The sequence below is a fragment of the Haliotis cracherodii genome, unplaced genomic scaffold (genome assembly GCF_022045235.1).
Source record: "Haliotis cracherodii isolate W230 unplaced genomic scaffold, xgHalCrac1.p SCAF_1, whole genome shotgun sequence".
Taxonomy (NCBI): domain Eukaryota; kingdom Metazoa; phylum Mollusca; class Gastropoda; order Lepetellida; family Haliotidae; genus Haliotis; species Haliotis cracherodii.
This window is the reverse complement of record NW_027266264.1, coordinates 21344651-21369166: the sequence shown is the minus strand read 5'-3', so window position 1 is coordinate 21369166 and position 24516 is coordinate 21344651. Positions and strand designations below refer to the sequence as shown.

Sequence of the window (24516 nt, the reverse complement as noted above, 5' to 3'; positions counted from 1 at the left end):
CATGGAACGATACTCATAATGTCAATCCCTGGATTGTCTGGTCCAGACTCGATTATTTACAAACCGCCGTCATATAGCGGGAATATTGCTGCGTGCGGCGTTTAACATCAAACAAACAAAACAAACCAAATCAAATCCAACTGTAAGGACTTTCCCTTGGATGCTGCTGAATGTGTTTGTCGTGATGCGAAGTAGGCAGCCGATTACTGTCAGTTCATAAAAGCAACAAAACAGTTTCCATAACCATAAAGCAATCTCCACTGAGAGAAGTGTGAATTGTACGTCTCCTACTGCATCATGGACATGTATTTATGAAACTATATCAAATAGTGTTGATACCAGGTGTTCGCAAAAAGGTAAGCGTATGCTGCCCCTGTGGTGTCACGGTCTAAAAAACACGGTCATGCCTGTCAATAACAACAGATACCTGGAGGTCGTTATTTCATTGAAAACAATGTGTCCTTTATTCAGCAGTATCTTCAGTGTTTACATTTGATTCTGATGTCGATCTTCAGTCGCATCTCTCCAATTGTGAAATTCACATGTTTATGCTCTCATAACCGGAAAATCAGTTCAATTCTAAATAAGCTTTCTTGTTTACGTTCTTCAATTTGCTTTTGTTCCATAATCCGATCAACAAGAATGGCACGAAAGCCAGGAACTGGAAAAGAAGACAGAAAAAACATGGAGTCAGGTGTCGTTTGTATTTAATCTTTTAGTCATTTACACTTCATGATACTTACAGTGATCATAATGTAAATGGAACATGCTGTCATCGTCCATGGAAATCCGTAATGTTGAACCAGTATTCCACCTGCTAATGGTCCGGTGAAATTTCTGTAAAACATATTATCGTTTAAATACAGAAAACATATATTGAGTTAGTTTCATATTAGAATTTTTCATCTTTTGTTGTGATCTGAAAGAGAATGCATTTGTCAATTCTGGAAATAATAACGTTTCACGTGTTAATCACATATTATTCAAGAAATACATAACTCACCCCAAATAAGTAGCAGATTGAATAACGCCAGCCAGAGGCCCAAATAAAGCTCCATCATCCTCAAGTCCCATATTTCTGAAACAAGATTATGTCCGAAGAACTGAAGGCAACCCTGTTGAACGTGAATGGAGCATATAACTGTAACAACTGTCGCTGTTAAATATGTCCATAACTCTGTACCACTTGCAATACTAGATATCGTATCACCTCAACTGTAAATCATCATTTGAGTGGTGAGGTTATCATTAAACTATATTGGCAACGTTTGTTTGTTCAATTGTTGAACCATAAAAACTCAACACTAGTGCCCAGAATATACCATTTTGGGTTTAGGCGCCAATATCTGCTGTGCCGATTTGCGTCCGTCACTCCGTTGATTACGTTTTTCAGTTTATCCGCACCATAGCCATGCTCGGGGGTTTCACCAAAGTGGTAATGTCTACAATCCGCATCACCTCTGGCTCATGACACGCTTTGCTATTATTGGCAAGAATATAATTAACTCACTCGCTCAAATAACGAGTCTAACTACGATGGACTGTTTTAATTGAGTTGTCAAAGATGCTGAACAGCTTTGGATTGGACTGGTTTAGATGGCCTCCTCCTTGCGGTTTACAAAGATAGCCGCAGGGAGAAATTACGTTATCATCATTTACATGATGCTTGCCAGGCATTTCTTTCTTTGGAAATAGGGGGGAATTTGACGGTGCGAAATCTGGATGTTCAATGAGTTTAAATCCACAGCCAAGTATTGCAGCCATAGCAACAGCATGTCTTTGCATAGACATTGACCTGGTGGAACAACACACATTTAATTAATTTTCCACGACTTTTACCCTGATATTTTCATGCAGTTGCGCAAGCATGTTGGCTTGCAATGAGTTGTCTACCAGTAGGATTCCATCAGAATCACAGAACATCGAAGCCATCACCTTGGAACAGATTGTGCTCCTTCGGAGAAGGAGACGTCAGTTGTCTCTGCTCCATTAACTGATATCTAGTCCGGGTCCGCATATAATCGAGGTAAATTCTCACGAGGGATGATGAACGTGTAGCGTTTCTTATCAGAAAGTCCTAATACCCAGCATGCTAAAACCTTTGTCATACCCATTTGTCATGAGAGATGCCAAATGCAATTGCTACGTGACGTCTTGTATGTCGTCGATTTTCCATTTCGTCGTCCAATTTCCATTTGCCGACGTGGTTGATGCATGTCATCGTATCCCAATTGCGTGGATCGATGCTTTGATGTCAATCATTGGATTGTCTGGTCCAGGCTCGTTTATTTACAGACCGCCGTCATATATAGCTGGAATATTGCCGAATGCGGCGTTAAATAACTAACAAAAAACTTATTTTATTCATAATTCATTGATATAGTGTGATCAGTTACTTATTTTGCGTACCGATTTTGCGTACCGATTTCTGGGTTACATTCTGAATTTAGATTTGGAAGTCACCTCGTTACAATATTCAGATATACCCTCCATATTTCGTTTATACAACAACCTGGCGAATGAGTACATGAATTAATGAATCAATAGATCATGTTTCATAACATTTTTACAACGTGTGTATTAATACTGGTTTTGGTATGTGTAGAAACTCACCTGGCCTCCTGGAATATGTTCTTCACGGAACTCACATTGACTGGGGCAAAGAAAAATCCTATGAAGGCTGACATCAGTATTGTCAGCCACAACACGCTGGAAAAGACAAACAATATTGTGCAAAGTGGTAAAGATTACCGTGATAGCTACTTAGCATTATAGTATATGGGTTACTACAAGTGCATGCTTCAAGTGTAATTGATACCAAAACGAGGGTACGAATGAAGGTAGGGTAAGACACTACTGATGAGAGATCTAGGAGTCCGGGATGTTTTATTTTACGACCAGTTTCAAATAATATGAGACTCGTGAAGATTCCGGGGTAGAATAGGTCTTCAGCAACCCATACTTGCCGTAAAAGGCGACTATGCTTGTCGTAAAAGGCGACTAACGGGATCGGGTGGTCAGGCTCGCTGACTTGGTTGATACATGTCATCGATCCCAATTGCGTGGATAGATTATTTACAGACCGCCGTCATATAGCTGGAATATTGCTGAGTGCTGCGTAGAAAAACAAACCAAACCAAATAATATGATGACTCAATCTATTCAAAGTAAGCGGGCACTGCTTAAGCTGAATATTGAGTTCGCAAGAGATCTGATGCCAACACTTACGTGGGAACAAAACTCAAAAATGGAGCTGGTCCAAAAAATAAGTAGCTGATGGATAGACAACACATTCCCATGCACAAAGTTGGGACGGCTGGCACCTATTATAACAAGGAATTATTGACACATTTAATAATAACTTACACATTTACGCGTTGCACATGTATATGTACATCAAACAGCTTTTTAAGAGAAAGCCGTGTTTTGACAAGAATTATACGGATGCCATACATAACTATACTGTCGCATGAATTATTACCGTATGTTCCTGTTTTCTCCAGTGAGAGGATATATTGTTTGAGGTGTTACAAAACACTTACTCACTTTTTTAAAATGATCAAGAATTATTATCTTGTTGCCAGTTAGTAATTTCATGATGACACATCACCAACAAAGTCGCAACCAACAAGTAAACCCTTGAAACACTGGTACTGTTCCTGTTCATACGTTGCGATCAAGCAGATGTCCCCATAGAGGCGCGGCCACTGAGTAGGCGGTTGGTGCTGCCATGAAGATGACCCCAATGATACCTTGGTTTAGATTAAACTGAAACAATAGATCGTCTCAAGTAGGTAAACTCTCTGAAAATTTGTTCATGTCTAAATCGGTACGCTGCAATACGTGAAACGCAGCAGGTTACACTATGTTTGAATGCATATTATATTGTTTCCTTACGAATATCTCGTTAAAATTACGTTTTAATCAATATACATGTTACATATTATCATTCATCATATCGCCGGGTTACACATTCATCGTATGATGCACAGACGTTTTCCGCTCACATATTTATCAAGTGATAGTTATTGGTAAAATAAAACAAGGGAATTTGGTCAATATGTTTGACTTTAGCTTAAGGTATTGCGATGAACGGTCTTATAGCCAATTGTCTCCACTGATTTACCCACCTGACCTAATCATAAAAGAGACAAGTGAAACTGGTTTATGATCATATGTTTCATATTTAGAACTAGTTATAAAGTGACAAGAAACAATCCACAAGAAGACATGACAAAAGGGATGATTTCTTCTTTCGCTTCACGTCAAGTAATATTTCTGAAGTTCCAGACTTTAGTGTCTACATTTCACAACTTCTAATGTACATCGGCTCGCGTAGCAGACTCTTTCCACGACCATTTCAAAGAGCATCCATCATATTTGATCAGAGGTGTGGCATTCAAGGCCTTAGTAAGGTTTTCAAACAGCTTTATGGCATTTCAAGGACATTTCCAAATTGGACGCATCACTGACAAAAACGATGTCAAAGGAATGTGGGTTTTTTTTAGATGAACAACTTGCCTTTGCATTACGACATAGTCGAAACCGTACAATGTGCTCTCCTTTTAACAGAAATATCCCAGAATTATGGAATGGTTTTGTCGCTTTCAGTTATACCTACCTGTAGCAAGTGCTGGGCAAAGAACGGGAACAGGGAGCAGATGCTAAATTGAGAAGAGAAGATCGAGAGGATTCCAAACCACACCAATGTACTTCTAAAGAACCCGACACCAGACAGGCTCTGTTTGGAAGGAACAACTACAACATAATGTTATCAAAATGCTATCAGTCCAGAAGACATGATACCAATTACTCGTGCATGTTATATAGAGTCATAGAAATGAACAGAGATGTGTTCACAGCAAACTTTACTTTTAATTCGTTCAATTTTCCAATTATTGTTTCTTTAAATGGATATGCTTTGTTTCTGTTACAACATGTCAAAACCAGAGAATAACCAGTGTTGGTTATCCGCTGAAACAGATACCATTGGGCGAAAGGCAAAAATAGATGTGAAAATTATATGTATGGATCACTGAAAATCAGTATGACGCTTGGGTTCGTTTGTCCTGTAGACCAAAATAGGATTATTTCCTTTTGGAAATAACCGAAAAAAGGATTTCTTAATCTATTAAGTCCCTGTTATGTATCTCATGTGTTGCAACCTACTTGGTCGAGGATTATCTTCAAAGGCGTTTGCGTACAAGTCTGTGGCAAACACATAACGGTGACACAACGATGAAAGGGCGTTAACCTTATAACCTTCCCGCAAAGTTGTGACAACATTTGTATTTTGGGGTGAGAGATACACCTTTGCCTTATGTCACAATATGTCATCAGTAAATCGAAGTATAATAGATACCATGTCAAATGTCAAACGGCAATGAACAAATCTTTTTGAGTTGATACTTTTAACATACTGATACCAATTCATTTAGTGGAGACATTAAATATATTGACAGCCAAATCCGGACAATACTTTCATCGGAACATTTATGGGTTAACTATTATTGAAATAGAATAAGATTGTAGCTTACCTGGTATTTTGACTTATTCCAGTAAAATAAAATCACGCATTGGGTTGTTTAGAATTTTAAATAAAGGAAATAATGTCCAATGGTTTACCATGGTATTATATAAATAACCACACTAAACGATGAATGATACTTGATTGGAAGCGATGTCTCACGTTTTGCTTCTTGGTGAGGAAGTAGAAGACAGGAGGCGCATCCACAGACAAACGTGCAGCTTCCGAGTATCCAAAAGGGGAGTCCATACCCACCTAACTGATGTTATAAACATAACTAATATGGCAGCAGTACATAACATATATATTTTTGGACATTTAACATTAAACAGTAAAGTGTTATTTTTGCCAAAAGGAACGAGTTTTGCCATTTATTTATTTATTCGTATGCATACATGATACTCCTGATATAGGGAACGATTTATATGAATCATTCGAAATGTTCATTCAATGATTTTAATATGCGCATAGTATATGATTGTTAGTATTATATTGATAATAATAGCTCTTTAATGGTTGAAAAATGTCATGTGTGTTGTCCATTAAAAAAACTGAACAACGAAATACTTGTGTAATGTTAATGTGAAACAGTTGCATTAAACGAATGAAGCCTCTCACCTGATATAAAGCACCTCCTAATGCTGGCCCAATCATTAACGCAATTCCAACTGCAGTCCTTAACACGCTCTACAAAAAAGAATAATTGTAAGAAAGGACCGACTCAGCAGTGTAGCTCACAAGGAAATTCAGTGTTAGGCTTACATGTATTTGAACACCTTAATATGTTAGCTAAAGCAACACTTTATGATGGTTATATTAATATACACTCTTTCAAAAAAGAAACGCATAGGTGTTTTGAGAATTCCAATTAGATTTCCTTTTCCCAGCAATCGTCATAAAGACAATTCTTATGTTTGATTCCCGTTACTCATGTCATGTTTGTTGTGCATTGCGCGAAAACACATCTCAAAATGTTGTTCTTTGTAAACGTATATCAGCAAAAATGCAAAGGATGCACGGAAATTGCCTTCATAAAAGGTTTTCAGCACAATCCACGTGTTGGAAACAAGAATAGAGACACTGACTATAAAAGAACGTACAAAATTCTTCAGTTCATTACGAATTTTCTGACGTGAACGGAGATCGAAAAATCAATTGCAGCTGACCGAAATATCGCCATTGGACGTTTGGAAGCAGGAGCGTCCCAGTCTGCCGTTGCAAGGCTCTACAACGTTCACCAAAGCACGATATTGGATCGATATACCCGCACTCATTCGACTCAAGAGTGACCACCCCTGCTCAGGATCAGTACACCCAGTTGCATCACCTTCGGAATCGATTTGCTACAGCAACGGACACTGAGGGACATGTGCCTGATATGCGAAGAATTTCCGACCAAACCCTCAGAAATCGTCTGAGGGAAGTGGGAATTCGAGCCAAACGACCAAAAGTTGGACCTGTCTTGCGACGTCTATACCGTCAATGACGTGTCCGGTGGTGCAACAGAGTACAGGCATGGGATCGCAGGAACTGGCGACGCGTTTGGTTCAGCGATGAGTCACGTTTTCTTCTTCAACGACGGGATGGAAAACAACGTGTATACCGACGTCGACTTGAACGTTTTGCGCCGAACTGCGTTCGACAGGTGGACCGAGTTGGTGGAGGGAGTGTCATGGTGTGGGGAATCCCACCTATACACGGGTAGAAGAATTCCCTACGAAAGAATCCAACGACTTGTGCAATCTGTGCCAAGGAGGTGTCGAGCAGTGACGGCTGCAAGAGGTGGTGTGACCAGGTACTGACCATGACGCCCCTTGTCGCTACACATGTGCAATGACCGAACGGAATTAATGCTGAAAATGACGACAATGCTTTTGCTGATCACTGTGTCTAATTTCATTTGATTGTGTTCACGCATATTCTGTGTAGATACTTTTCCATCCGCTTAATAAATCCTTATTTTTAACTATGCGTTTCTTTTTTTTGAAGAGTATATTATAAAGTTCATTATTTCATTTTGTTTTCCTAATACGTGCATTACAATGCTTATTTATAATGTTGAAATGTGAATTGATACGTATGTGTTAAGAATTTTGTAGACTAGGAATATGGTAACGAAGAAAAAAACACAATTGTGATGCAATTTGAATCTGTGATGTAAATACGTGTAAATATGTAATGAAGCTGGCTCTACTGTAGATATTAAGACTAATGTGGATATTACATTAGCACAGTTATGTTTTTATCTGCAGGTAATGGATTACTTGGGATTATGGGCTGGATGGCAAAATATTGAATGTACATAACTGCTTGATAACAAAAATAAAGTTGTGATGCAATAAAACGAAAGGTGATAATGATGACGTGCTAACAACACTCTTTCCTTTGAAACAAAGTGTAATGCTCATGTATTTCAAGAAACAACACTGTAAACTGTTATAATCACAAACAACAAACGATTGTGACAACTTTTTTACTTACGAATACTGTGGCGACTCTTTCTGGAAAACAAAACCCTGCAATTGTAAAGCTTGCGGTCATAACGGCTGACGTTCCTAATGCTTCTACACTCCTCACGATGAAACAAGCGACAATAAATGAGGTCCCTGGCGGTAATTTGTCTAGGCATCTGGGGAAAAACATAACAAAATAAATCTTTATCATCCAATCTACAATATTTGTACCTGTAGCCAATGTGAACAGAAGGTAATTATTTAATGAGGAAGGATGTAGAACCGCTGTTAATCGTATATTGCACATTTGCTTGTACGCTTAATGTGGGAGGGAGCCACAGTGAAATGCATGTCTGGACTTAAGTAATGTTTTCAGTGTGGTGCTGGCAAACAAAGAAGTATCATGACATTCGAGCCAACGTGATCATCGGATCCTGTCATGACTTTCTGGGTGCAATCCTGTATGTTTGCCTTCATGGACATTTTCGTCCATCAATGGAGAGGTGATAATTGTTTCACCTGAAATTACTGAGAATATTTATACCATTTTGGCCATCAATATTTACCATGCCAAAGGTATATGTAGAACGTAGACTTTGATTCAAGGGAGACATCTCCGTGTGTCATATTTGTAAAGTATGACCAGAATTGTCTCCCTTGGTAATCAAGCGAGCAGACGGCAAACAAGATCACTGTGGAAATGACACCGTTTGGAAAAAAAGAAAGATCAATTTTGAATGATAAAATCAAGGAATCAGATCTCACAGGTCATTGCAGAAAGAACAGACATTCCACTATCAACTGGGTACCGTGTTTTAAACATATTGAGATTGGAGATGAAATTGATCACAAAAAAGACTGTTGTTAAAGGCAACTTGGTATATTGGCGTTTAAAAACAGACGCATAAGCAGAGAAAACATTTGTCAAGAAATGATTAATAGAGGAACAGTTGATGTTTCTAAAGATACATTAAGAACGCAGCTCCATGCAATGGATTGGAAGAAATCAAGAGGAACTTCATCGGGTGAATAAATGCTTTGAGGCAGAGAACATATATGTGTACCTGTAAGAACAACAAAAGTATTACGATAACAAAGGTGGAAGCCATTGGCTCGTAGATGGACATGCCGCTAGAAAAGGTGACATCTATGTTGGTTTTGTTCTTGATGAGGAGGGAAATCTGATGAGTGACAGGGCCCCATTTACGATCCAATGGCAGAGGCACAAGCAGCGCAAGTTGTTAAGTTTCTAAGTCCCAACCCGAAAGGGTGTATATACCAGATCCCCTACAACTGTGGCCACCAGTATGTGAGCGAAACACTCAGACCCCTCAACACCAGATTCATCAGACCTGTCAACAAACTTGACCTAAAATCCGCTATTTCCGAACACATCTTCAAGAACCTAGACCATAGCATCAGGTGGGAAACCACCAAAGGCCTGTCTATCAATAACAACAACTGGCGACAAAGAAAACTACAAGAAGCCATTGCCATCAGGAGACACCATCCATCCATGAGCCATGACCAGGGAACCTCTTTGCCAAGTGTTTAGGATTTATTGTCTTGATCAATGTCGGTGCTAATTATCTAGCCGGCTTTCATTTATCCATTGTCAGTTCCATTCTATTACATAGAGATTACTACACGAGTGTCTGTCAGATACTCAGAAATCGTTGTAAGATAAATGGCATCTGACAGGCACGAGTACAGTAATCTGTTTCTTACACACCCTTAAATAAATAATGTTTTCACTTCAAAGAAATGACCAAATATGTACAACAATGTTTACTTCCGTATGACATCACTACCCCTGACCGACTTTTACAAAATGGCGTGTTCACTGACAACAGTACGCGGGATTTCCAGAGCAGGATTATTGTTGATTGAGGGATCGTATACACATAAATGTGTCATGTAAGTAATCAGAAACATTCTGACAATCTGCGTACTGTTATTTGTTTTATGTTTTCCAATGTAACCAGGAGAATTTGTCAGAAATGCAGATAACTACCGTCGTCGTTGTGCGTGACTTTGCGTCAGTGATGGCGTCACTCAGGACGGAAACTTTTACGATTTCTGTTGAATTTACTTGATCATTGTCATGTATATATTTTTAATTCCATAATTCGTGCTACGTACTCTTCCCATAAATAGTCTCAAACGCGTGAGCCAGTGTATGCAATATTAGACGAATGGATAGCGCTATTAGGAGAAAATGCTTCACAGTGTAAAATCTGAATTTCGCTTTGTTTACATTTTAACATTTCAGTACATTTCTCTGAGCACAGTGTTCTTTTCCACACCTTATTTATTTCGTTTGATTTCATCTAGATAATTTGTATTGGTGACAAGGACCATTTGTCATTTGGATGCTATACGGGACTCTTAATAATAATCGGCACCTGAAACGTGATTTTGTAAACACTATCCAAAATGGCGGAACGTTCGCTTCGGCGTTTGCGTATCTTCCAAAACATTCTAAACCATTCTAGGCGACGTTTCAAAATTATCATAAGTGAGTATAAATGACAAACACATACACATGATGACTAATAAGCTATTTATAAGCTAGTTATATTCAATTCAATTCAATTCTTCGATTAAATACCCGATATTTAGATTTTTTTAAACACAGAGTAAATAACGCCGTGAATGGTGATTTAGTAATGTGTCAAAACTGCCGATTTACGATGTACTGAATTTTCCTAGGTCACTTTCAGTAATTTTGCTTTGCCTTAAATCGCAGTGAATGATATCACAGAAGAGGGAATTTCCCACAGAATTCAAAACAGCTAATTGTATTAGTGTGCGTAGTTTATTTTGTATTTGATTCGACTTCGAAGTGAGGGTTGAAGAGGAGGGACATATATGTCGATGTGGCATCCAGAGGGGTTACACTCTAAAAATCATAACGTTCACAGACGTAGGTGAACATTCGACTAAAGCACGATCATCTTATCAATGAATTAAAATCAGGTAAGTAGTCCGTCATAATCTGACCTTAGGTCATCACCATGGAGTAGCCAATCACAGGCCTGGAATTCGATCTCACACATATGTTTGATACCAGTTATCTCAAATGGGTTTCTCACTCACAGGTGTGTAGGAAGGGTTCCTATTACACCCCCTGTCGGGCTGATATGGCTTTTCAATGCATTTTGAATGGGCGATCTATCAGCTCGGAGGGTAAGAAATTAGACTTTTGTCTCTTGGTGCATCTTCTTGCATCCAAACAAGATGAACTTTATGTCATAAACGGAATTTAGAGATGTTTTAGGCTCAGGCTGATGTGGGGGTCTTGGGTTGATAGGGGGTATGATACGAAAGCTGCCATAAAATAACCTCTAATTATGTCTAATTATGATTTTCTTACTTCCTTGATAGTCAGTATGCCTCGCCCCATTGAACCATGTATTAGGAAAAGAGGTGTCTGACAAAATATTCAATAGTTTGTAGCGTTAGGTAAGTAGTGTTTGTTGGACAAACCTATCTCTCTATTGGTCTATGACTTAATAAATCTATAATTTACAATGTTCTTTCCCAATAATTTCTGGTCAAACTATAATTCAACTTCACACAATCTTAATAGTATGTTAATCAGTTCCTAGTTTCTGCAATAAACGTGTCGAACAAACATAAATGCATCTTGATGGTTAAAGAAGGGTTTATTATTGACACTATGTGGCTTTGTAAAACTTCCGAATGCTTGTTGACTCATGTAAAAGATACCAGTAGTAGTATTATGCTATACTGAATAGAATATATTAATATCCATGTAAATGCAATTATCAAATCTGAAATCAGTTTGAAATGGGTTTCACATGTCAGGATGTTGTTATTTCAAACAGGTTTTGGTTATGTCTGGATTGCTCAGGATTGTGGAAACACGAAGGGTTTCATAACTATGTTTAAACAGAGATGTGTAGATATGGAGATACAGAAATGGTTTCAAAAGATTACCAGCTCACATTTCCTGTCACATTATAATTCATACAAGTCATTACTAGCGCCAGAGATGTATATCACATCGGGTGTTTTAGATAAAGACTTGATCTGTGTATTAGCTAAGTTCCGCACTCTTTCGCATAGTTTGAAAATACAAAAACTGCGTTATAGTAAAAATAATGCGAAAACAAATGTTGATCAGCTGATGCTATACTGTGACCAGTGCGATGAATTAGTTGTAGAGGACGAGTACCATTTTGTACTACTCTGTTCATACTATAAGCAAAGTAGAAACACATTTATTCCACAGTATTACCATAAACATCCTTCTCGTCAAAAATTAATTGAACTAATGTCCTCTACAACACATTCAACAATCAAAGGTCTTGCTTTGTACCTAAAGAGAAATTTGAAAAACACAAGAAACAAACAAACATAATTATGTAGTATGTATTACGTCACATATTATGGAAACATTGTAAATCAACTGTGTGAGATCCACAAATAAGTTAGATATAAATGTATTGTACTCTGGGCCACGAGGCCTCCAATACTGAAATAAAGAATCTTGAAATAAAGAATCTTGAATCTTGAATCAGTCACAACCTAGTATATATGATTAAACTGTCGTTCATTGAGAACATTCCCATTACATTCGTACAAAGCACATTACCCGAATATTATATCACAGGCACCAAATAGACATAGTCCGGCAATGTAGAAAGGACGTGGATTGTACTTGGATAACTGAAAAATAAAGTTTCATCATTCGTATCACTTGTGATGTAAAATTGTGACAAACCTATTTCTCCCCGTTATTTCGGCTCAGAATTGGTCTTCAGAAACCCATGCTTATCGTAAGAGGCGACCAACAGGATCTGGCGGTTAGACTCGCTAAGTTGGTTGATGCATGTCACTGTATCCCAAATGCGTAGATCGATGCTCGTGATGTCACTCACTGGGTTGTCTGATCAAGACTCGATTATTCACAGGCCGCCATCATATATCAGCCGGAATATTGCTGAGTAGGGCGTTAAACAACAAACAAACATATTTTAACATGACACATCCTATGATCTATGCATGCAGTTACATGTTTCAATGGTTTAGGTCAGAAGTATATTTCTTCCTATTTCATACATATGAATGAATTAGAAGCGTTAGATGCTGATGTATCGAAATAAGATCACTTCAGTTTAAAACTTACCATATGTCCAAATACTGGCGATGTGAGAAACGTGACTAATTCCGATGAACTATAAATGATACCAACGACAGTCAGACTAACACCCTTTTTAGCTGCCTGAAATTAAAACAATTAGAAAACAAGCATTACAGTAAGACTGTTACCGATGGTCTTTTTGTAAACATTACATGTATCTACATTACCGTTGACAGATTGACTCACGCAGATTGACTTAACTTTGGTTTGGTTTGGTTTGGTTTGGTTTGTTGTTTTACGCCGCACTCAGCAATATTCCAGCTATGGCGGCGGTCTGTAAATAATCGAGTCTGGACCAGACAATCCAGTGATTTTCATCATGAGCATCGATCCACGCAATTGGGATCGATGACATGCATCAACTAAGTCAGCGAGCCTGACTTCCCGATCCCGTTAGTCGCCTTTTACGACAAGCATAGTCGCCTTTTACGGCAAGTATGGGTTTTGAAGACCTATTGTACCCCGGATCTTTACGGGTCGATTTACTTAACTGATTCAGGCAGACCGATTTCTGATTTTCGCCTTGCATTGAAAACCAGTTACGACATAAATGTATGCCTTCTGATTCATTCAATCATGTTTGTATGTGAGACCTTAGACCCATACATACAGTGAAAGTTGACACATAGTGTGAACTACAAAGGGTTAAAGTTTCGGGCTTTTAGATCTACATGTGGCGCTCGTTGTTGGAAAGCTGATACTAGGTTATTGAACATAAGTTTACTTTTGCATGGGAGATATTCGACTCTCTCTATTATTTATAATGACACCGAATCGCACAACCATATAGAAGAATCGCGTCTATTTGGCATAAAAAAAATAAACATACACATCCGACATTATCAAAATATTTTAGTTCATTTGATCAGTTTTGAAATGATTTTTAGTTTGTCCCGCCAGATGAATATAGTGAGCGTTAGTAATATTGAACTTCACATGACATAAGTACCATTCTTAGACAACTGGAACTGGATACGATACTCGGTTCCTTTACAAAGTGCTTTCAGCCACCCCCGACGTTATGACCGTGATGGGCACGGTACTTTAAAAAAACATACTTCCCGTCCATAATCAACAGCATGACAGTTTTATTTTAAATTCGAGGGGGGGGGGGGGGGGATTGGTATTTTAATGAATTTATTGTTAATGTAAAACGATTGCGTTTATTTTCTGAATTTGAATATTATTGCAAGTTGATTTAGAAATTTTCGATTTGGTTGTACTAAGTGAACTGCAAAAGACTTTCTGCTTCAGTTAAACATCATCAGAAATTTCTAAATAAGTCTATATTTTGGAAATGTAGCTTTGTTGTTTGATGTATAATAGCCAGGTAATCGGGTCAGTGGGTATCTTCTGTATATGTACGATTAAAGCCATGATTAAGGCATCGGGAATAAGTGACTAAAGTAACATCAAGACATGACAAAGCTTGTTATTAAACATTTGCACATTATGTGCAGATATCTCCACAATAAATACCCTCAATACAATTCCAAGCAATTCCTACTCGAGGTAACTAGTGACTGTATCACATGATATAGCAAGAAGATATCATATCTAATTGTAATATACTCATCACATATACTACACATGCCAGTAATGTGTATAATTAGAGCATAAACATCTTTATGATACGCGCGGCACATATGTTTAAGATGGTGACAGGGTCAACATTTGTGTTCGATATATCGCTCACCTCTATTGCGTAAAAGGGTGCCATGAGGGACATACAGCACACAGCACAGAAGTTGGACAGAACAATGACTGCCAGTGTTACTGTTTTCCTCCTGGTGTCCGTAACTTTTGGCGAGTTTTCAGTGATGACAGAATCTGCCATTGTGAGATACGCTGAATGCTGAAATGAAATGCATGATTTAAGAAACGGTAACTTATTATGGTCACACAATGTAATAGATGAAATCGTTTATTTCAATAATTTAAAGTTAAACTTGCATTATGGATTTTTGTTTATTGGACTTTATTCACTCTACTAATCTCCTCGGACAAGTTGGACATATAAGCCATATACCTATTAACGTAAAACTTTTACTTTGATTGAGTACAGGTTAAACAGGCTCCGTCAACGGGTGTTCCCAGTAATTTTGCTTTTTGCCGTTTGTGATTTGAAAGCTCATCGAACAGAGGAACGTGTTTTAAGAGATCTAAGCTAGCCACTGCTGAATTAACAGTTTTCCAAGGCACAGAGTCAATTCAGGACACAGTGCCTGACTGTAGCATTTCGCCGTCATATAGCTGGAATAGTGCTGGGTGCGGCGTTGAGCCTCATACAAAAAATTCAGAAACTGAGAATGAAGACCCGAAAGAGATGTACATATGTACCAGTGCATCCATGTAATAGAATATTGTACAAGCTTTTTCTTCTTCCAAATGTGTACATAAATATTTAGAAATAAAATGTGTACATACACAAGAGTATTTCGAATTATAATGCCACTATGTACACACACCTCTTCCTTTTGGGGCAGGAGTGTCCATTAGCCTACACTGCAGCCGAGTGTCTACTTGCCCTTGCCTACTTTCAGTGCTTAAATCAGAGAACGTCTTACAAGATCAACATCCTGGTTTCTAAAACGTGGTTCTTACACTGGCTACAGCGACATCCTGTCACATTTACGCTGTAATTATTCCAAAATTGCAAACAAAGACAAATTTTCGAAGTGGTTCAAAGTGGAAAGTACTTTAATATACTGAACCAAATTAAAAACTTCACAATCCTAAAATTTAAACATTTTGACCAGTTATCATTGTGGGCCCTTATTGTGTATTTAAACAGTAATGGCCATGTATTGTCTTCAGATAACACCCGTTTTTGTGCAGTTGAATCCATCAAAATCATGTGCACAGCACTATAGTGGCAAAAGTGTTTTTTAACGTGCAACTGGTCACGTGGCCATAATACCGCACATGTTTTTAGCCGTACTTGTTAGCAGTCATTAACAAAAAAAAGAAAAACACAAGAAAACAAAAGTCTCTACGGCCATTTGTCATGCCACGCCTTTCAAATGTGCAACGTGAACGTGCCATCGGCGGGAACGACGGGAACGTCCGTAGCTGAAGTCGCAAGGACGATGGGTTGTAGTCGACGAACTGTTTATGATTTACAGACGGGTCTACAGCAAACAGGTACCACCCCTGATCGCCCTCGGTCAGATCGACCACGTGTGACGTCACATGCAGAGGATCGTCAGATTGTCTTACGTCACCTCTGTAACCGATTTTTGACGGCTACATCAACCAGAAATAAACTGCTTAGGGGTAGACTGAGTGCGAAAACTGTTCGAAACCATTCTGAGAACTGCTCACCTTCAAGCACGACGGCTATACTGCGGGCCGATTCTGACTCAATTACACAGACGTCAACGTCAATTGTGGGCACAGAGACACTTACGATGGACTCAGAGGAATTGGAATCAAGTCGTCTTCAGTGATGAATCCCGATTTAATCTTCGAGTTGCTGATGGTAGGGCGAGGGTGTGGAGGCGCCGTCATGAACGTTACGCCCAGTGTTGTGTACAGGAAGTTGACAGATTTCGAGGCTGAAGTGTCATGGTGTGGGGTGCTTTCTGTGGCAATGCACGTTCCAGGCTTCTTGTCATCCGTGGCAACCTCAACGCTGCTGCTTTCCGCGACCAGGTACTGGCACCAGAACTTCTGCCTTTTATGGCGGCACATGGACCCGGTTTGATCTTCCAACACGACAATGTCAGACCCCACACAGCAATTTTGACAAGGAATTTCCATCAGAATGCGGGAGTCAACGTCATGGACTGGCCGTCAAGGTCTCCCGACCTCAGTCCCATCGAACACATCTGGGATGCTCTTGGCAGAAGTCTGCGCACTCTCCAGAACCAACCACAGAATTTGCAAGATCTTGGCACCATTTTGCAGCAACAATGACGTCGTCTTCCCAATCATGTGTTCACAAGCATCACAAGGTCCATGCGGAGGCGTTGTGTGGCTGTTGTCAACGCACATGGTGGCCATACACGCTACTGAACTTGTGTACCATCAGATTCTCGTGCTTGGGACTTATGATTTAAACTGTTGATGTTATTACCGAATACCGTAGGTGCTTGGAACAAATTATGGTTACCACCGTTAATTAAAATCCTTCTTTGGACATTAATGATTAAAAATTACCTTCTCTAATACATTTGTCCGTTGTATATCATATATGGGATTACTTTTAAATATGTGAAGTTTTTAATTTGACTTAGTTTATATTTGAGTGCAAACTTCATGATTTAGTTCGAACGACTGAACGCTTATCGCGATGACTGAGATGTAGGGATATTTTTAGGCGACCTTTGATGAGGGTTTCATGTCACTGAGATGTACAGTGTTAGTTGATACTGCATTGTCTGTATGCCTCTCTTACTATAAAGGCGAAATTGCGGCAGTAATAAGTATCTTTTCTGTGGTAATCTGTCATTTTGTTTGTCTGTCATGGAAACAGTCTCAAATCGCTTTGTTATCTGATCGACCAGTTCTTCTGCTATGGTAGTCATCTTTGTGAAGTCATTCCAAAGAAGAACAACGATCTGATTGGATATCGCGTTTTCCCCACAAGGGACACAACTCTTGTTCGCCAAGAAAAGTAGTAGGGTAGGGAAAAGTGTAGAAGCTAGGCTGGTGGACGGACACTCTTGCCTGGTATATACATATAACATTGGAGTTTACTGAACCTATTTTAATCCCCATTCACTGATAACAATCGTTATATTTAATTTGCATTTGAATAGTACAATGAGTGATTGGCGTATCTGTTAGAAATGACAGTTTGTTGTTTAGAAGAACAAAGCGTGGATTTTTTCAAAGTTCAACATCTGTCGTATACAACATGAATTAATACGGTATTGGGAACCACCGAACCCTTTATCATATTGTTCACAATAGCATAAACATAACAATTCCTGTTATTTGACTTTAATATGAACTAATATTGGACATAATGTCTAATTTTCACAACAATTGTTATAGGATTTAAAGCAATATCCTAGCAGTCTTGCAAAAGCTATACACATAACTAAATGATACTTCCTCCATGGGGGCTAACTTATCCCACGTCTAGATACTTATAAAAAAAAATAGAACACAAATTTAATAAGCGTTTCAAATATCCCTTTTTCACTTTTCATTGATTGTTGCCCGTTATTCGTATTGATGACTTTTTGAATACGATTATTTACTTATTTACAACAATAACATGTACATGTGCCGGTCAAAACGATGTGATGGCTTGACATTTTATATAACGATATTTGTCTTTGCACTCTAAAAGCAAAGACAGTTAAAACAGAGATAAGTGTAGAGGCATTTACATATACAAAACAGGTATATACTGAACAACAGTATGTGAAAACGCAGTGCCGATTGCAAACAAGCGTGCTATTCTAAGGTTAAAATGTTTATGGTTCGAGTCTAATGGCAGCAAAAAACGCAGTCAACATTTTACATTTACATTATAAACACCTTTAATCATTATCATGAGCGCCAGAGAAAATACGTTCATATTACTCTTATTTTGGAATATAGTTGTTGCTACAACTAGTATGGTCTGTTATATTATGTTCTCAATGTTTATCTATAAGAACATATATCGGTAAGTATGTTAAATCTCACCTTCACAAAAGCTCCACAGCAAATAGATCTATCCCTTCACCCTGGATCATATCTCAGATACACTACTGCCTAGAAGTTCATTCCCCTTACACGCATGGGCAACGCGTTACGCAACCAGTGTGCATCGGGTTGGTCACGCGTGTGATACCCGTGTGCAACGCGTTGCACACGGGTGTGCACCCCGTCCGCCACTCGTGTGCAACGCGTGACACACTCATTAGAGGGGGAACAAACTTTTGACCAAAGGAGGACCCGTCTTAAGCTGAACCTGGAGGTGGTAACAAGGAGAGAAAATTTTGTTATCCTGACGAAAAATGATAATGCACATGTATTTCCTAATGTCTCCTTTCTTTATGTGATTTTGTGGGAATAACATGAATACTGTTGTGATCAAATAGATGTGTTTTGTTTTATACGACCATTGCTTCTAAATCCGATGGTGTTAAGAGAATACATGGTCCTGGAACATGTTATTGCAATTGAAATGCTTTTATTGTGATTTGACATTAACCGTCTGTAGTACGACTTTCAGTGATAATATGTATGAGGTTTGGCGGCGCATTGTTTTTATTGGACCCTAATTACTTTATGATGACTTGGACTCTTTATCACAGCTCCATAGCCGTGAGGCTGGAAAAGAGCAGCATGTAATTAATGAGGGTGGGTTATATCATTGAGGATACACTTGAGGGAGAGAATACTAATTACCGTACTACAGGAAGAGACCTGTAGACGTAAGCGCGGGGTTGTGTTTTAGCTGGCCGTTCGATAATGGCCGCCAGGAGAAGTGAGCTTTGACTGCGTCATCTAAAATAAATAATAAGATACAGCAGTGTTATTTTCACGGTCTGTTGAATAAACTCCCAGTGCAACGGTCAATGTATCTTCTACTTGATCCTTGATACATCATTTTGGCATTCACAATATATAGTATTCAACGTACAAAAGAGCACTGATCTAAAGCAATTCCGCGGGAGTAGTTGTTACCTGTGCATTACTGTATTTTCTCAGTGAGTACCCGGATGATATAGCTGAAATCTAGACTTGTTCGCGACCTGTGCTCGCCATTCGTAAGCGCATTTTTATTGAAAGTAGAAGGACATATGGTCACACTAATCAACAAAAATGAAATACAGTTTTTGAAATGTAGGTATATTTGTGGGGAGCATCGGTAATGGTGATGCAGTTTTGATAAGTCACTTGCTTGGTAATTGTGCGATCTTCGTGTACACTATTTTGACTTGCAACACAAAGTAAATATTTCATCTGCACATTGCTTATTTTACCGTGTGTATATGTTTACATTCAAAATGTAAACAGATTTCACTAAGGAAATGTATTAAACGCCTAAATATTCAGTTTATTTTACAAATTAACTGAAAAATATGTCCATCTTTATTAATATGATAACGAATTCCAAATATTTGTTTATGTTTAATATCATCACCAAGTACAGTTCTGTATTGTTTTGCTTCTTTTCTTAGCATAATTAATATATTATGACGTGTTTAAGCTCTTTTGGTCGTCTTTATCATTTTTAGTCAGTCGGTTAAATAAATGAATGGATTATTCAGTCAATTTGTAAAATGACTGAAATATTTAGATATTTAATAAATTGCCTGAGTGAATCATATTTTACACATTGACTGTAACATATACACGCTTACAAAAGAAAATACTTGTGAAAACAACGTCTATCGCGCATCGAAAAACTTCCCAACCAAACGGAAAGGAACAAGAATGATTCTGTTCAAAGCTGCAGCGAATGAATGAAAACGAAATGCAAATATCATTATTACAACCTACCAAAGTTATAATGTATCCGGGAATATCAACATAAAGGAACAATATCCATTGCGTCTGCAGCTGTACAAAAATACTTATTCGATGTCAAATGTCTATGTGAGAATCAAATACTTTAATAATAATTATTTGGAAACAATATTTGGAATATATATGAAATATATTAAAATATTTAAATATATCGTTTTTAAACGTTATTTAAATGTATCGAATATTATAACCCGTGTCTGTTTCTTAACTGATCACTTAGTTTGTTTCAATTGTTTCACATAGGTGCCAAGTTAGCTGAGAAAGCCCACGTAACAACTATTTTTAAAATGTCCACGGTTCTTAAAAACATACATTGAGTTAGATAACAATGAACAACCAGTCAGTGTATTATCGGTTACCCTTTGAACGAAGTATGTTGTTTTTACATCTGTACTTTACGCCATGATATGAGTTTATTCCCTAGGTTTAGTAACCCTACCTTCACATGTAAACACTTACTTTTGACATATCCACTGTGCAAGATAACAGTAATTAATCAATCAACGTATTTCCTGTTGATCCTTTGATGTCTGGGAATGATCAGTTGATTTACAAAAAAAGTAAATCAACTGATCATACATCTCTTGCTGGGCTGCCACGTGCATAATTCACATTCCACCTCACTCCAAACCTGGATTTAGATTAAATAATTATCCCAGGTACAAGAAAGACCAAATTTGAACATTTATCCGGTAATCTGAGTGGTGCTACAACTGAGTATACATGATATAAATTCATTAACTGAGCAGCATGTGAATTACGACAAATACAGAAGTGTAGGGTTATACCAGAAAATGTGGATGACAACAAGGGAGTAGTAATTGTATCATCCACGCAATCCGAAATCCGCAAATGCTTTCACTCAGGGATACTTTTTTTATTATCAAACTGTAACCATCAGGGGTATTTCCAAATAACGACATCCGATGAGCTTTTGCCGTTATTTGTTTGTTAGCCGTTTGTTTAGGCTGAAGAAATTAATTACCATGCGCCCTTTGTTGAAATCTTCATAGATCACGGGTAACCAATCAGTTTTCAAAAATGCGTAAGTTTATTTAGCTGTCCTTGCAGACTGGTAGCCCAGTCTCTTGTCACGCTCGGTTGCGTTAACGAGCAAATTGACTCACGGCAGCTAGTAAGCCCAAGCGGAAATCCAAAGGTCGTATTACCTGAAGAATCAACCTTCATTTGCGAAATATCTACTGCTCTTAAAATCAATATTTCTCCCAATACTAAAATTCTGAACTTTCTAACCAAGGATTACCAGTTGAAACTGGTCGATGGCTGAACATTCCCAGGGAAGATAGCCAGTGTCCACTCTGTGATTCTATCGCTGTGGGAGATGAATTGCATTATTCATTCCGATGTGAAGCTTTACACCAACGGCGATATGAACACTTAAATAAGCAATATCTTAAGTTTCCAAACATTTAAGAAAATTATGACCACTAACAGTGTAAGAAATCTAAAAGGCCTATCTAAATTCCTTAACAATGTGTACAATACAATTGGTAAATTGTATTAGTATCCACGTATCCTATTTTTAATATTTTTGTTAAATTGTACATAATAAAAATTGTAGATAATTGTATGTCATGTTATTCTAAGAATAAATGAGTTTGAGTTTGAGTTCGACACCCGAGAATGAGCCAGAGATTAGTGCCCCTTTTTGAATAGTTTACAATCATATGTTTTAGGGTTAGCTGTGTTGGCTTAAACGTATTTTTATTTCAAAAGAAATCTGGATCGGTAAACAAGCAAAACTTGCTTATGTAATACCTCTCCAGGTAACAACTTAACAACACCTGGATATATATATATAAGAGAGTGATGAACATAAACATACAAAATGCACAAATGAAATACACGAAGCCAGTACACTGAAGCAAGTGGTGTCTGTGAAATAAGGTAATGCAGTTTTCCTTTACTACATGCATAAAATTAAACTACTCAAACCTTTTGCTTTTGACATTGATGTCATGAACTGATTTAAGAAGAGTCATGTTTGTAGAACTGCTTAACTACTGCCATGTAATATCATGTTTAGACCATACCCATGTGTGTAGAAATACACAGTGTTTCTGATATTATCGTATTTTTTAACAGTTATAGAAAAAGTGAATTGCATCTTCAAGGTGATATCCACAAGTGCAGTCTGGTATGTCTGATACATGTCGTCTAAACTTATCAGCGTTTAAGTCACTGCAGCCGAGCCTAAGGCGACAGTGGACAATTTGGCAAGATCTATGAAAATATTTGAAGTCAAAATTATTAATAATTGCATCAGAACGATTAATTAAGGATTTGATTTCTTTTAATGAGCGAGCATTAGTTACTTCATCGGATAGAGGGTTCCGCAGGTTGATCATATCCAGAAGAAATGATAATAAGCATAGGTCTGTGTTCTACATTTGATTGTTTGTATGTTGAATCTTTTTCTAAGGTGATATTTGCTGTTATCAGAGAATTGAATATACACTTTTCAAATATTTTGGCTAAGCAACTTGTGAGTGCTACAGGTCTATGATTTGAGCATTCATGTTCATCGCTGACACTGACACCGCATCAGCCCGGCAGTGGACTTGACACAGTTATTTGCGCACTGATTATATAACTCCTACAGACAGGTGTGGTGGTTGTTCAAAGCGAAACGGACGACCCCGTCTGTTATCTAATAAATGCTGTGCGGCGCCTTTGATCAATGCTTTCTTACGCTTGGTGAGGCAGACTGAAATTGAACATTAGGATAACGTCAGCAGGGATAAAAGAGGTCATACCAAAGAACTTTATTTACTAGTGGAAAAATCAGACATTCCGATCAACCACTACAAGCCCCGGCCGGATCTCAAGGTTGACCAGATCAACACCCCCAAGGAATATCTCTACGCCAAACAAGGAGTCCCTTTCGTCATGGTGCACAAGAAGGGGGGACAGGACATCGAGTACGACATCACAAACTACACAGACTTGTACCACTTCTTCCAGAGTAGTGGCGTACTGACCTCAAACCACTTCGTCGCCAATACCGCCGCCCTACTTGCCAAGAGTCTCTACCAGAATCCCGACCCCCAGGATGAGAAGAGACTACTACAAGGACTAAACTTAATTTTTTTATTTTTTTATTTTTATTTTTATTTTTGGGGGGGGGGGGGGGGGGGGGGGGTGTTTGCACTTCTTTATTTAATCATTACGCTTTTTTACCCTAATAGTATAAGTGCTTCCCCGTGTGCGAGATAGGCTAAAGTCGGAAAGCGCACGTTAAATCTCCGAGGTACCTATCTACCAGAACTTTATTTGCTGTTCTGGTCATACATAAATATATGTAAGTTACGTACATGGGGAGGCTAGATTATTTACAGCTTACAGCAATATAGTGCAAATATTATGTTCAATAAAAGAAAACGTTGATAGATCTATAACACACTTTTTGTACTTTTAAACAAACTGTGGACTTTTAAGACATTTTCGCTTATTGTAATAACATCTAGCTAACCAATCATGTCTATCTATGAAATCTACAAGCATAGTTGCTGTCAAACCTAAAAAACATATACAGGGAGGTAAGTTTTGACTTGCCAAGCACCTTAAGGTGAGTTTACTTTTAAACTGTCAAAAGCTATTGTCCCTTCAATACTAGTATAAGTCTGGAAGCTGTCTCTCGGACTGTTATGAGTTATGATGTATTTTATGATATAACTGGGGAATGTTCAAATTAGTTACTGTCATTTAATCCAACGTTCTAACTGTCAACTGTCTCAACAGGATCATAGGTTTGGTTATATATCTCCTCCCTGTCTCTATGTCTTAAGTTGGTAATCGGTAACTGCGGTCCAAATGTATCAACTTATTCATCTATTGTTGCAAACTTGACTGATTTAAACATATCTTAT

General features: G+C 38.1%; 1 protein-coding gene across 1 annotated transcript; it reads right to left on the bottom strand.

Moving 5' to 3' along the window:
* Positions 1-476: 476 nt before the first annotated feature.
* LOC139461856 (MFS-type transporter SLC18B1-like) lies at positions 477-18815 on the bottom strand. The gene is made up of 14 exons (XM_071243340.1): positions 18794-18815; positions 14847-15005; positions 13136-13231; positions 12602-12675; positions 8009-8156; positions 6146-6214; positions 5690-5786; positions 4622-4758; positions 3670-3768; positions 3229-3323; positions 2614-2709; positions 1004-1078; positions 744-837; positions 477-661 (listed from the first exon to the last, which is right to left on the bottom strand). Exons 2-14 carry the CDS (start codon positions 14985-14987, stop codon positions 569-571), a joined length of 1314 nt encoding a protein of 437 aa, XP_071099441.1. The 5' UTR covers positions 14988-15005; positions 18794-18815; the 3' UTR covers positions 477-568.
* Between the last annotated feature and the right edge of the window lie 5701 nt (positions 18816-24516).